This window comes from Calidris pugnax, unplaced genomic scaffold (genome assembly GCF_001431845.1).
Source record: "Calidris pugnax isolate Ruff unplaced genomic scaffold, ASM143184v1 scaffold24, whole genome shotgun sequence".
In the NCBI taxonomy this organism is placed as follows: domain Eukaryota; kingdom Metazoa; phylum Chordata; class Aves; order Charadriiformes; family Scolopacidae; genus Calidris; species Calidris pugnax.
The window spans coordinates 10,897,749-10,913,256 of record NW_015090922.1 but is presented as its reverse complement, the minus strand read 5'-3'; the positions used below and the strand labels follow the sequence as shown (position 1 = coordinate 10,913,256).

General features: G+C 35.5%; 1 protein-coding gene across 1 annotated transcript in view; it reads left to right on the top strand.

Moving 5' to 3' along the window:
* The window catches only part of LRPPRC (leucine rich pentatricopeptide repeat containing), an 81,785-nt gene that overhangs the window by 31,936 nt on the left and 34,341 nt on the right, over positions 1-15,508 (top strand). The window contains exons 23-24 of the mRNA XM_014951206.1: positions 7,654-7,778; positions 8,427-8,533. Coding sequence (XP_014806692.1) covers positions 7,654-7,778; positions 8,427-8,533 — 232 coding nt within the window. The remainder of the gene's footprint in view (positions 1-7,653; positions 7,779-8,426; positions 8,534-15,508) is intronic.

The following is a 15,508-nucleotide window of genomic DNA, read 5'->3' as shown; positions in this document are numbered from 1 at the left end:
GTAATTCCGTGTGTCATGTTCCTTTGCATAAATTTCATTATGAGGTGTGGGATATTTGAGTCAAGGTATGTGTGAACTGTATAACAATTTCTTACTGACTTTTAACTTCCTTTACTGTATGCACAATCCTTTTTTTTTTTTTATGACATTTATGTAGTTGCTGGATTTTGATCTCTTGCAGCTGGAGTGATTGATCAATTTCTTGCAATTTCGTTCAGGTATACAAAATGTTCTTGGCTTAAATATAGTACCTATGAAATCAGTGAATTTCTCGTGGTATCCTGCAGGTCAGCCTTGAAGATGCATATTAATATTTCTGTTACTATGTAGAGTTTTTTAGTTTTTAAGTATTCTGGATATGCAAGGTCTGTATAATATTTTCTGTATTCAAAAGTATTGTCAAAAAGATGTAACTCTTGGTAGGTGCATGTACCTTTTCTTCTAAAAATAGTATTTTAGTGTGATGGTCAACAGTTAAGAATATACCGTGCATCTTTTCAGTCAGCAACACTGCCTTGGTTACATCACAAGACAGGGCAGATGTTTATAAAAGTAATTTAACTGCAATCATATGTAACCAGTGTGTTGGAAAAATATCTGATATGCTTTGCAGTGTGCAGTAAGAGCAGCTGCATTTTACATAATTGCTTTATGCACGTTGACATGCAAACTATACATGGTGCTACTTGTGTTCTTTTCAGTAGTAGTATATGATGATGTAAATTAAGATGTGATCATGTATATATGCAAAGGAGGACAGTAAAGAGTGTTATTTTAGTTTGATTCCCCATTCTTTTGGATTATAAATGATTGGTAAAGCATCCTAAAAAGTTTTTTTTAATAAAAGGTCTCTTAATGAGATTAGATGTTCAAAGGAGAAAGTAATTCCATGCTGTGGAACTGCATGGCTACAAGTCGTTGATACTCATTGGAGTAATACGTTTCATATATATTAACAAAATACAAAGTAAGTTCATTTCCTGTGGGTTTTTTGCCACCTCATGGGTGGAGAGACAGAGAGACTTGCTTCCTCTCCAGTGTCAGACAGAACAGAACAGGGAAGTTTTTCTACAGAATTTGCCTGGGAGGAATAACTGAAATTCACTGATTCTTTTTTTTTTTTCCCTTTTCTTTTCTTGGAGAAGAGTTTTTGAAAGTTGTGATTGACTGAAATAAGTGTTAGTCATTCCTTGCAGCAGTAGTGCTTACTATTTGCCATCCTACAGCTCGAGTATCATGCTGAAATGCTGTCATTTAGCTGCAGGTCGTCAGCATGCCTCTGAAATTAGCTCTGGGATGTTTTTTAATGTTCCACAGCAGTGGTTGTGCTAGTGTTTTGTGTTCTTAATTTATTTCAAACTTTTTAATTGCTTGTAAAGGAATCTGTGATTTGCTTTTGAAGATTTCAACAATTGTAGGTGTAAAATATTTTCATCTACCCCTTTTTCTCTGAATCAAGTCCTGAATATTGTGAAATTCTTGTTATGTCCTTAGCACATGTTAAAAGTGACAATTTACAGGAGAGCATGGAAAAGAAAAAAATGGTTGATGATGAAGAGCGTAACTTGACAACAGCAAAGAAAATCTAATATTCTAGTAGAATGTACGTTTTGTTTTGAATATTTTGAGAAATACTTAACTAACTAGAGAGAGAATTTGTACTATCTTGTTGTTTTTTTTTTATCCTGAGTAAATTTAGGAGTAACCACCCCCCTATTTTGAATTGTATGATTTTTGTGTGTGACTCTTCAGAGTTCCTCAAGGTGGTAAAATCACATTAAAGATGGATACAGTCCACATGTGGAATCTTGGTGTGTCATCCAAGGTGATAAATCTGCCTGGGACAGTGTGACAAAAGTCTTAGTTTCTAAAAGCTGCAAGGATGTGAAGAGCTTGTACTTTTTCTTAAAATATATCTTACTTTTGAACTGGTTCTTCCAACTGATAATAATGGGAAAAAGTTGTGTTACCTACACTATAAAAAATTTCTTATCATAGATTCATATGGGGTTGGAAGGGACCTCTAGAGATCATCTAGTCCAACCCCCCAGCCAGAGCGGGTCTACCTGGAGCAGGTTGCACAGGAACTTGTCCAGGCAGGTTTTGAATGTTTCCAAAGAAGGAGACTCCACCACCTCCCTGGGCAGCCTGTTCCAGTGCTCTGCCACTCTCACAGTAGTGGTAGTTAAGATTTTAAGGATTGTAGTTCTGGCTTTTACCCCCTCTGCCAACTGTCAGGGGAAACATTTGAACATGATCCGGTTTATAAAACGGAGGAGCTTTATGAAGCTAACCTGCTCCTGTGCTATCCCCTACTTTGATAACACCTATTTATAGGATGATAAATTAACAGATACAGTAACTACTGATTTTTGCCCAAACCACTTTTGTACAATCAAAAATAGGAATACACATCTTAAAAACTTTGTGGTTCCTATCTTTTCTTTAACATGTTTGTTTTTGTTCTCCTTGAATAAAATCACCTCTGAGAAGAGAAACAAGACAAAACATCTTCACATTTGAAATTTACTAATTCCCTATATCATAAATGATCTTAAGCAGAGGGAAGAAAATTTGCAGGTAAACTATGAAAACATTGTTACAGACTGTATGAACAAAATATTTTGTAGTTTTTAAGTCAGTGAGCGCAGGCAGTTAATATCTCTATTTTAAACTATCAAAAGGCTACAGCTGAATTGTGTTTCTTTAAAAATGGTCAGTGTATTTTAATACAGTGCTGTCCAGTAAAGCATTGTGTGCTGGTTTGTGATTAATTTCGTATGAACCCATTTTGTTTAGGTTCTTATGTAGTAGATACAGCGTGAATCCAGTGCCTTGACAAATCTTCTGCTGTTGTTTTCATAGAGTTAAATTCAGCTGTGATTTAGTTTGAGGTGATTGTGTAACACTTCAAATTCACTTGAGTTTTAAATTTACTTTTAAAAGTAGGCGCCGTTTGAAATTAGGTGATATTTTTAGGGGGGGGGGGAAATACCTCTAGTGGGTAGAGTTTTTTCTAGTTTTTAGCAGGTTTATTTCAAATATTTGTATTAAAACTCTTTACGTGTTGCAGTGAAATTAGGGATGTTTGGCTCTCTTACTCCATTATTGCAATTAGGAATTTAGCATCATCAGTGCCAAAGGACAAAAGTGTCTCATTTGCCCTATGGGGACAGGACAGTGATAAGATGATTTTTCGTCAAGGATCATTGGGTCGTAATTAAGTTACATTCATGGCTATTGCTTTTTGAAGGATGATTGGTAAATGACAGGCTTCATGTGCTTGGTACGGACAGTGTTCACTAGGGTTTTTTCTCCCTCTGTCAGAAAATCCTGTTGAGTCTGATAATGTAAATGTGGCATTTTATTCTGAACAAAAGAGCAGGGAAATGAGCTATCTTGTCTAATCATTCAGTTGTTTAACACCGACTTCCAGTTTAGACTCAATTGGCTGGAAAGCACTTGACATGTGAAGTTAGTGCTGTTCGGAACGCATGTTTGAGTAAATTTTAAAGTAAGTGACAGCTAAATTGTACCTAGGGAAATTACAAAGCCTTCAACACAGTTAATTTTTTGGGGAGGATTAGTTGTAATTGCAACACCAGTCTCCTTGAAGATTCCTTAGTATAGCAAATGAACAGAAAAACATTTAGCTCTTTCAAGAGCCCGTTCTCTTTTAACAGAATAATTTTTGTAAAGCTGATTGTACCTTGCTGAATTGACTTCGCTCTACACTAACATCTGCTTCAGATTTGTAGAGAGGGATTTGTTTTACTAGTCTACCCTCCACCCCCACCCCAGAGAGTCCCTTTTTTCTTTCTACCTCTCTAGTGATTTCAGGTTTGAGAGCTTTTCAATCAGTAAACCCCTTAGGTAAATTGCCACTTCACTAAAGCTTTATGCATAATGTTGCAGCACTTCATTCCAATTAAAATCAATATTTGGAGTCTTATTTTTATCAGGCAGACTCTCTGGTTGGGAAAGTTGTTTATTACAAGTAAAAGGGTTAGATTTAGTGCAACATTCTTGAAGCAAGAGGGGAGTGGCTTGTTGAAATTGAAGGGGGATGCTGTATCCATGCACGTTATCGCCGGTCCTGCTACGGAGCGTGTTCTGCAAACACTCGGGCATCTGAGTAATTTTGTCTCTTCAAATAGCTTTGTGTGACTAAAATTGCCCATGCAAATATTTTGGAAGATAGAGCCCATAGTATCTTGGATTTCATAGGCATCCTAAACAGAAACCAAATGAATGCAAAAACTTAATGGTATCTTAACCCTAGCATCGATTTAGCTGAAAAATAATGCCAAAGTAGGACTCTTCTGGGATTACATAAGGGCCAAACACAATACAGTGATGACTGAGGCTCCTTCTGTCATTGGAAAAATAATAGTGTCTCTTCGTCTTTTAAAATAACAAGTTTCAATGAGAGGGAAAAATACACCTAATCTCTAAGTGGAACAGGTATAAGCCCCGAACAGATAACATTTGTGAGTGACTTACAGCTGTAGTATCTGGCCAACTCAAAATGAAGCGTGGTCATCAGTGTTCACATTTTAAATACTGTTTTTTCCAGACTGACACCAGAAATCATGTTTTTCCAACATGACAATGAGTATAGGGGCTTTATTTCTTTTTTTACTTGATCCATGTTAATTAAATAGAAAATTTGGACCGGGCTTTTAATCTAGTAGTGTAGTAGGTATCCTTTGCGAAGATAAAAGGGTGTCCAACATGCATAAGTTCATACAGAAAGGCTGCCAAATTATTTTCAAGTGTATGGATGTTTGTTAGCTTAAAATCCTTGTGTCTAAATAGCATTTTCTTAAACTGTGGAAAATCTTTTTGAGCAGTTCTTTTTTAAATTAGTGGGTCATAACAAGAAACACATTAAAATGCTACCTATACTTGAAATTTGAAGCCTACAGTAGGTTCCTAATTTTCTTTGGGCTTTTCTAACAGGATTGTATAAACTGCTTACTAAAGTAGTTGCTGCTACTTACTTGGAATTAATTGCAGCTTCTGACAAGAGGTACTGCAGGTTGTTGAATAAATCATATTAACTCAAGTATAAGCATAAGCTTGATGTCTTTTTCTTTGCAGTAGTAGTACAAACAATTTCTTTGTAGAGGCTGAACTTTTATTGTTTTATAGCTGATTGTTGCCAGTTTTATCATGTATCTGTTATATAAATGCTGTTATCTAGTAAACTGTGGGTGACTGGTTGGTTACTTGAGTGCAACAGAACAAATACATCAGATTTCGATAGATTCAAAACAAATGTCTAGTGAATTAGCGTGTAAGAAACTGACCTCCTTAAATGCAGACTTATTTTGATGCCTTTGAGCAGTAAGTACCAGGAACAAGTACAATATTTCCATTTTTGTTGTCTCGGTTCTTTGCTGCCTTTTTATCCTCTGCATATACCGTATTAATGCCTTCAGAAGTATACATTTATAGTCTAGAAAACTCTTAACATTCCTGTTTGAATGACATTCCAATTATTCATTCATTTATTGATAGCTTTGACCTAAAAACAGTCACTTTAATCCTTTAGGAATACAGCCGCGACAATACTATGGCTGTTTGAGCATCAGTCTGAAAAGCTAGATTTATCACTGAAAACTTTAATTTGAATGTATAAATGTTGTTGTGCCTCCTTAGAAATTGAGTAGTTTTCTGTAAAACTGTTTTTTAGATGTTAACTGAACTTGCATCTAAAGCAGGAGAAAAATACTGATTATATAAAGCTTTATATCTGTCTATGGTAACTACCATAGTATTTCTCTTTTATGACAGTAATCTAGCCTGCAACATCTACTTGCAGTTTTGAAATTAACCTGTAATTTAGTCTTCACCCCAAATGACAAAAATTCAAATGACTCCATGGGGTGCCAGAAGATGCACTGTAAACAGGGCTCAGTAAGGGGGATAAGGTAGAAATCCGTCATCTTAGGTTCATTTTCAGAATGCCAGTATTACTGAACAAAATGAATTCTTCTTCTATGATTTGCTCCTAAAATTTTTAAAATATTAGCCTAGATTAAATAGTATATAATAGTCAAGATAATTCTTTGAAAAAGCAAAATTTGTGCTGCACAAGAAATTCAATGTGAGGAGAGGACATCTGAATTTGGCTTGCTTTAACAGTAATACCTTAATTTGTTAAGGTTCAGTTGATCAATATTCAGGAATGCAAAAATCATTATTGCACGTCGGTTTTGTTATGGCCTTCAGCTGCTGCGGAGTGGGGGGGTTGGTTTGGGTGGTTTTGGTTTGTTTTTTCCCCTTGCCTACTTCCACTACCGTTTATTTGATAAGTGCTTTGAAATCAAAAATGCAGTCTTGTTGAAGGTTTGGCTACTTAAAACACTTTGTGTGTGTTGTCTTGATTTGTTTCAGTTTAAACAAAGTTTAAACCTTCCCCTCCAAAGACTAACTGCACATATTGTTTTACCAGTGTTTCAGGGGTTGTCCTCTGTTGGTTTTGGCTTGGTACTTCTTAGATTGGGTTCTAATCTTTCGAAAAAGGGTCTGCGGCAGATGATTTAGCTCTGTTAGTTGCACACAGCAGTATATTAATTTATATTTGTTATTCGAAGTTCCATATCTGATTGTTTTTATGGCTTTTCAGTTTTGCATTTTAACTGTATATACTTCTGAAGGCGTTAATGCTGTATACACGGGGAAAAAAGTCAGCAAAGGACTGAGATAACAACAATGAAGAAATTGTGCTTGTTACTGGTACTGGGTGCTCAAAGGCTCCTGAATACGTGCATTTAAGGCAGTCAGCATCTTACTAATTTCCTAGTACCATGGGTATATACCAGTGCCATGGCTGGCTGTGACATGGATAGGCCAGCATAAAAAACATTATGGTACCTTAATATATTGTTAAATTAATTTCAGTAAACACCTTTTTTTTTTTTTTTGGTTTTGTGCATAAAGTACACATTGGATTCTGACCTTTATATAGAAGAAAAAAAACAGTAACCCCGCAATTGTGACAAAATGGAAGTCAACAGATGATTTACATCTAGTTTGTTCAGGTGTAAAACAAATATAAAGCAATCTAAAGAGCTGTAGGTAACAGTGAACTCTGGAGATCTATACTGAAGTAAAAATGCTGTAGAAAAATTTCAAAGACCTTAAAAATAGAGAATGTCTTAATGGAGACATTTGTAGGTAATATGTACACAACATTACTTATAAGAAAAATACAGAACTCAAATGCAAACTGAAATTTCTGTGAAACTGAGGTTTTGTCACAATAGAATATAGTAGAACTTAAAAATTTTACTTGAAAAAATAAGCGTGTCCAATGATAAAGAGTATTCACACTTTTAGTTAATTTGTAGTGAACAGTGGTCATGCAATCAAAATTATATGGCCAAGAGGCTTAAGTATAAATCTGTAGTTCTCTTTTGATTTCTGTGGTTGTCAAGCATACATGGTGTTTGTTTGTCGGAAAACTTTACCTGTTATTTAAAAATGACTATAGCATACTGGGGCGGGGGGGGAATTACACTCTTGAATTATAGGCCACTCGATGAATTTTCCTTGAAATTTTAAAGAGTAAAGTGGGTTCAGCATTCACTGCTCCTGTTTGGAAGGTTTGATTGTTTTTATTCTTGTTTTGTTTCATTCAACAAGGGATGACATGCCTGCAGCTCTGGAAGCTTTAATCACCTGTTATAAGAAGTATGGTAAAATTCTTCAGCTTCATAACATCTACTGCAGACTGATAGAAAAAGGAGATGCTGATCTTCTGCAAAAGGGTTAGTTGCATGTAGCAAAATGCTTTCTGGTTTTACGGAGTGTTTTATGGAGCTTTTTCTTCCATTACTTGTATATCATTTCTTTCAACTGCAAGAAAAAAAATTGTGTTTATATGTGTAGCTTTAAAGCACTTAAATGATGCCTACATTCTTAATTGAAAATTGATATTAATTTTAAATGTAAAAGAATTCTAATGTTTGGCTAATACAACATCAAGCTCTCAAAAATTACTGCTAGTACTTGTTCTAGCAACGTGTATTACTATTAAGAAACAGCTTAATAGTAACACAACACAATAGTAAAACAACACATCTGTTTTTCAAATAGTTAAGAAGGAATAGTTAAGAAATCCTATATTGTCACCCCACAAGCATAGAATGCCAGTATCTAGTCTGTCTATTGTGTTAAATGTAATTCAAAATACAGTGCAGATAAACAGAAAAACATTTTAAATATGCTCAACTGCAAAGCTAGAACAAATTGTGTTGTATGTTGTAATAGTTCCATGTGTTTCAAAATTCATTTCCTTATAGCTTATTCTTGGAGTTTTCTGATGCTTGGAAAATATTAATATTCAGAATATCTGACATATATATTGAAATGCTTTAATGTATTTAGTAAATTAATGAATTTTATTCTCTTTTTAGTTTCAGATTTTATAAGCAGAGAATATGGTGACATGATGGCTCTTTATGATCTCTTCTTTGCCTTCTTGCAAACAGGAAAATACAAAGAGGCCAGGAAGGTCATCGAGGTGGGATTTTAACTATAGCACTGTAATCGTGCAGCTATTTAGACTCTTAATTAGAAACATTTAAAGTTTTTAACCTTTAATTAGACTTGTTCTGATTCATGTTAATAGAATTCAATCCCAATAATAAAAAAAAAACTTGACCAGCTTTATTTTGTCTAATTACAGTTCAGAAGAGAGACAGTCTTGCAGTATATTGAAATTGTTTCCTCACTTTTTCAAATTCTCTGTTATATATCAAAATGATATTTGCATATTAAATATCGGATTGTGGAACAATTAAATTAAACTGGCATTCCTGGGTGTAAAGTTGCTAATCCTCTTGCCGAAGGAATTCTTTGTTCTTAAAAGCACTGGAATTTAATTTGCTGCAGACCATGCTCAGATTTATTTGTAATGCTTGTCTACAAGTTAATCAGCCAAACAAGCGCTGTCTGCTACTGTTTGGCATTTAATTTAGCATTTCTTCTCTCTCTCTCTTTTTCAGGATAGTAAGCAGCTTATAGGAAGTGGTAGGTGACAAACTTGGTCTATTTAGGATTAGTATATTTTATCTAGACTTGATTGAAATTATGCTTACTGAAATTGATAAGTCAAAGGGGCAGCTGCAGAGTCTGCCCAGATTGTGATTATTTTTCTTCTTAACACAGTTGTATGTTTTTAAAAAGCTGCATACGTTTTCCATTTAATGTGTGGGAGGAGGCATCTTGCAGAAAAAGTAATACTTTGTCCTCATGATTTTTTGTGTTATGTGCATAGGCAACTCTGTAACCTAATTTTGGTTTGGTTTTTTTTTTTCTTCCAAAGACAAAGTATGCTTTTTTCCTAATTCCCCCTAGAATATTTGAAATACCAGTTATTCCTACTTGAATTATCTAATAGAATTCTTGCATTTAAAAAATTGTAACTGAAGATCTGCTTGCTTGTCTGTAATGCAGCAATACTGTCCTGCTGTGGAGTGTGTGGAAATTGCTAAGCACAATGTTGAAGCATTGATAATTTTGTTCTTGGAGGGTTTTTTGGAGCTCAAAGTCATACAATACAGAAGAATAGAAATATCAGTATCTGACAGAAGACAGTGCTGAGGAGTTGAGTTCTTTTGTAGTAAAAGCATACAGGAAGTAAAAGGATCAAATCCAAAAACTGGAAGTAAAATTAAAGCTAAATAAATAAAACTGGTACTTGGTGTGATTTAGCAGCTAGTTTTTTGATACTGCCCTTTAATGTCTCAAAACTTATATTGGTGGCTATAGTTCAGCAGTCATGAATATGATAGTAAGCAAATTGTTGAGGCTTTGAAACTTTTATTTTCTTAATAGGTGTCAAATTTATCTTTGCAAATATTCAGTATCTGGTGATTGATGATAAATTATTAGTAATTGCAGACAGACACGTAGGCATAAATCTGAACACCTGATATCTGGAAAATATACAGAAGTTTTCCTGGCTTTTTATGCTATTTAGAGTAGGCTTTCTTGCTCCTGCGTGACTTCTATGAAGTATGAATTACAGTTTTGTTTGTGTCACTGAGAAAAAGAGGTTTTAAATTCTGGATTTTTTAGGAGTATAGGAATTTATCTAAGAATATTATGCCTGTATTTTACCAGTAGCTAAAGTGGCACAAAATCAATTACTGTAAGGTATGTTCTATTTTAAGTATTCTTTTATTATGTAACAGCATGTTAAGTATTTTCAAATAATTCTTTTTCACGGGGGGGGGAGGGATCTTAAAATGGATATTTTACTGAAGAAGAAAATAGCTTTTACTGTTTTAAACCATGAACAAGTTACTGTTTGCTTTTTTTGTGTGTTGGGAAGTCGAATATAATGCAGAAGATAAGAGTATAAGGTGTATGTGTATCCTTTTCTCTAGTCCAGTGTTTTTTGCAACTGAATTGCTTCTCTTGTTGGTCATCTTGGATTGTTTTTCTGTTCTCCTTTCTTGTGCAATAATATTCAGTAAAGGTGATCAGTTGGTACCACTTTCTTGTTTTGGATGCTGGTGCGTATTAGACATAGATTACCTGTCAGCGTGTACTTTTTTCATGTATTGCTAATTATGGTGGACAGTTGATTTTCGTGATATCATGTTCTAAATGTTCTAAATGTATCTCCGGAGTTAATAATGGCCATCTAAAAGGGTAGTAATTAAGCTGGAAAAAAAAATTCCATGGGAGCCAAAGAAATGAAAACCAAGGAGGATAGGGTCATTTGAATGGGGTGTTACTCATTGGAGACCACTGCCTCTGCTTCCTTTTGCTATTTTTAGAAATAATAGGTACCCCAAATGCTTCTGTGAAACCTAGTGACAGCTGCTGCTTTGAAAAACCTGCAACTCAAAGCCCCAAGAATAAGAAAATAACATTTAAATGTCAAGCTTTGGTAACCAAATACAACTAGGTGACAATAGTGGGAAAGGAAAAAGGGTAAGATTTGAGTGAGATTATAAAAAATAGGTCAGAGTTGTGTATGTACGTTATCCGGTCACAAATGTGTTGCGCATGCATGTATATAAGCTTGTGTTGTGGGATATTGTCACAGCAAGAAAGCTGAAAGCTCTGGGGCTCATCTGCTTGCTGGAAGGACAGCAAGACTAAGCAGACAATGATAGTATAAAAGACAAGGAGAGGGGAATAGAAAGTAAATGAGGCAAAGAACGTACCCGACAGGTTCCAGAACAAATAAACTGGAGCACGTGGTAGTTTGCTGGTATGAGTCTCTTTTGAAGTGATGCTAAATAGAAGAGAAGCTGTGATTGAGAAGACTCTGGAGGGAAATGCAGCTAAGTTCTAAGGGTTCACAGAGTTTGGTTAATAAGGTAACAGTTTGCAATGTTGCTAGACTGCCTTGTTAAGCTTTTCAAAGTCTGTTCTCCTTTGTTCTGTGGCGGGTAGCTAGAGAAGAAAGCCTCTCTCAGGGACAATACCTCCAAATGAAGTAGCCTTGGCTGTTCTGTAAAGCCAAAGTCTCTTTTACTCTAGCTGTGCCTGGAGATTGCTGAGCCCTTGAAGTTATGCTGGTAGATGAATGTGCTGGTAGATGCTCTTTTGCTGTCCATTGGGAACAAGTTCTACCATTGGGTCCTCTAGTACATCAAACCATGATTTAGACTTCAGTTCTTAATTGTACCTCAGCTGATAAGTTAACTTTTGTCTTGAGTCACGTAAGGTCACATAGTAGCTTGCTTTCCCTTGGAGTGGTACAAAATGACTTTTATGTCATCAAATCTAGTTCTACTTACTTAGGATTTTTCCCCTTACTTGGAAAGGCAGTTTAATTGCCTTTTTTCCTTCAATTTCATTTTTCATAACAAAAAAACAAGAAACAAAAGTGAGTCAATACATTTTTACTTCAACTAAATTAAACTACATTAATGTTGGCTAAAAGAAGGGGTATGAATTTTCAGTATGTAGGATTAGGGAAAAAGTACCTTCTAGAAAAGTATTTACCTGTCTTCTAAAATATTGTCTTAGTTTCAAAATATCTAATCAGATTTTCTCCTGGAGAGAGATCTTATGTAATTCTTTACATGTGTTGCTACAGAGCTTCACGTAGTAGATCAGAAAGTCTGGAAGTGTTGCTTGGCCTAGTTGTCTTTTATATCTGGTATATCAATGGCAAGAGAATTTCTCAGGCCTAGTCCCCCAAATCCCTCCAATCCACAGCTTCTTACCTGTTGCTGGAACTGGACAATTGGAATTCCCTTATGTCTACTCAGTTGTTGACTGCCACTTTATTAACCTGATTGAGCTGGTGGTTGGGAGCAGGATGGATATGAAGGGCATCCAGGAGAATGGGAATAAAAAAGAGAATATTACACCACCCTGGAGGAATTTACTTCTTTCACTTGTTACTCTATTATCTTGTTTGCATAGTTCATGGAGGTTTATAGAATTTACTACCTAAAGTAGTTAGATTATAGGCATTGTCTGTCATCTTGGTCCAATTTTAATTATTTTATCATCTCTGAATTTTGCACTGAGGTCTCATACTTGTAGCTCTTTTACTTGCGTGACGGTTGAATATTTCTACACTCACCCTTTTTCTTTATTTATTATTCATGCTTAATGCAATTATCAAAATACTCTGTGAATCTGTGTGTAATTAAGCCTGTGCCCATGCTTGGCTCTTTCTGGCAGAGTTATAGGACTTAGAATCATAGAATGGTTTGGGTTGGAAGGGACGTTAGAGATCATTGAGTTCCAACCCCCCTGCCATGGGCAGGGACACCTCCCACTAGACCAGGTTGCTCAAAGCCCCATCCAGCCTGGCCTTGAACACTCCCAGGGATGGGGCATCCACAGCTTCTCTGGGCAACCTGTTCCAGTGCCTCGCCACCCTCACAGTAAAGAATTTCTTTCTAGTATCTCATCTAAATCTCCCCTTTCTTTCTCATCAACCAGCACCCCCAAGTCCTTCTCCTCAGAGTTCCCCTGTTCTTTCTAGTATCTCATCTAAATCTCCCCTTTCTTTCTCATCAACCAGCACCCCCAAGTCCTTCTCCTCAGAGTTCCCCTGAATCCATTCTCCACCCAACCTGTATTTGTACTTGGGATTGCCCTAACCCACGTGCAGAACCTTTCACTTATATAGCGTTAAGTACTGCAACAGTAGTCCTGCAGCAGAGGTTCAAGCTCTTCTATAAATCTGCTTAGCAAAAGTCTAAACCATGTTTATGAAGTAGAAGTATGAACACTTCATGAAGTAGAAATAAGCGCTTTACACCTATGACTAAAATGTGCAAGGTTTTAAACTGTTGGTGTATCTGTTTCTGCACAGTACTGATAAAATCATTACATCTTAAACTATATTTTGTTGGACAACAAAATACCTCTGTAAAGAAAACCAAAAAAAGCACCAGATTACAAAAGGGTCTCAGGTCACTGGCATTTTTAGTTAGGAGCTTATGGACTCTTCTGACAGGAACTAGAAGTTGGTACACATATTCAACTGGTTTTTGTTGTTTGACAGATACTTCTTGAAATCTTTATAGATCAAATCACATCAGCTATTAAATTAAAATTGTTCCCTCAGTGGAAGAATAAAAGCTCTTATTTCTGCTCTGTTAGTCTTCATTTCTAGTAAAACTACTAAGAGAAGGATTGCTGTGTTTAGGATACAGGGAAAGATCTCAGAACTGTATGGCAAAATTTTTTAGTAGAAGACCAACCTGTGCAAGTTTGCTACCAGAAGAGGAACCTCCCTTGAAAATGGCAATGCATAGTGCATGGCTTCAGTATTCTTTTAACCAAATTTTAATTGAGTGTGGTGCTTTCCTCATCTTCTGCTCTCATACTAAATATATAATTTATATTTAATATATCATACCATATCTCACATATCTCAAGATATTTATGTGAAGCATTGAGGGACAAATTGTTGTGAAATATTTTAATGAAATGTGTTCCAATGTGAATAGATTAAAAAAAAAAAAGGCATTTGCTGCTGAAATTCAAGACCTGACAAAAGAACTGTTCTGGGTGACTTTAGTGTACAGGAATATATCTATCAACAGATGTCAAGTTAATTCAGGAGGTAAATAGATTTAAGCAAAGAATTGTGACATCCACTGTCAGCAGACCTCAAGATACCAGTTGCCATTGGATTTAATCTACCATAAAAACAATGAGAATATTTCTACTTGATATTGAGAGATTACAACCTTCTTTCATCCAGATTGCTTTTTAAGAGTCTACATCATAAAATTGAGTCTTGCTGATTTTATGCTGGAGATAAACTATTGGAGAAGATTCTTTCTCAATTTATGACAGCAGGATTTAGGGTTTTTTAATGTGTAATTTTATGATGGGAATATCTAGTGTTTGAATTTACCTACAAAGACTTGTTTCTGGTCCTGTTAAGAAAAAAGGGAGGTGATTAGAACGTATTTTAAGTGTTTGTGAATGTTGAATGCAAATTTTAATAGATAACAGTGGTCTGAGATTGGGGAGTAGTTTGTAGGGGGTGTAATAGCTTTTATTAGAGTAACTGTATACAACTGAGAGGGAGGGAAAAGGATGAAGAGCTTTTAGGCATTCAAGCCCTATAATTACAAGAAAAGATTATTTTTTTCTTACTATTGAGTCCTATTAGTCTAATAAAAGCATTACTTCTCCTTATGAAACTGGACTCTGATACAGCTATTAGTGAAGCTGGATTTTGTGTTGATGCGTATGTGCACGTCTGTATGTGGGTTAACAAAAAAATGGCTGCTTACTAGTTCAGTGCACATTATTTAGAAGTTCTTAAATACTACTTTCTTAAAAGAAAGCAAATGAATATGTTTCAAATAATAAGTAAATTTGGTAATGGAGATGACTACTGAACAAATCCCTTCCAGCAAGGGAGAGGGTAATGTGTTTGGAATGCAGGATCATGGTGAGAGCTGCACGTCCTTTCTTAGCTCCGGGGGCTTTGTGTTAGAGGGAAGACACTACTGAGTTTTATAATGCTTTTGTCATTCACCATACAACATGAAACCACATTCCAATGCAAGGAGCAAATTTTTGCCCAGTTTTGAGTCTAAAACATTCCTGAGGATTTTGTTTTGAGCAGCAGTTCCGTATATTTTTTGTTACCTTTTCTTCCAGTGTGATTATTGTTGGGAAGGTCTCTTACTGTCTAATGATTTTTTTTTTATATAATAATACTTTACTGCCTAATTTCTGTTGGAAATTTTACTGGTAAGTGTAGAGTATTCCCACAGTATTTGAACATACATCTGTCTCAGTTGTCATGAGTAATGCTAAAGTTGTAAAACTCTTTCCTATTTTTGTTATTTTAGGAAACTAATCAAATTTCCTTACGTATTTTCAATGTCTGCCTAAGATAAAGCAACGTATATTCCTGTTTCAAGTGAAATAAGTGAAATCATGAGTATTTACTCAACATATGCTAATTATGTTGGTAAAGTCAGTCAACTGATAGAATCTTTGAAATAAATACATACTTTGGGGGGGGGGGGGCGGGGGGAACTGT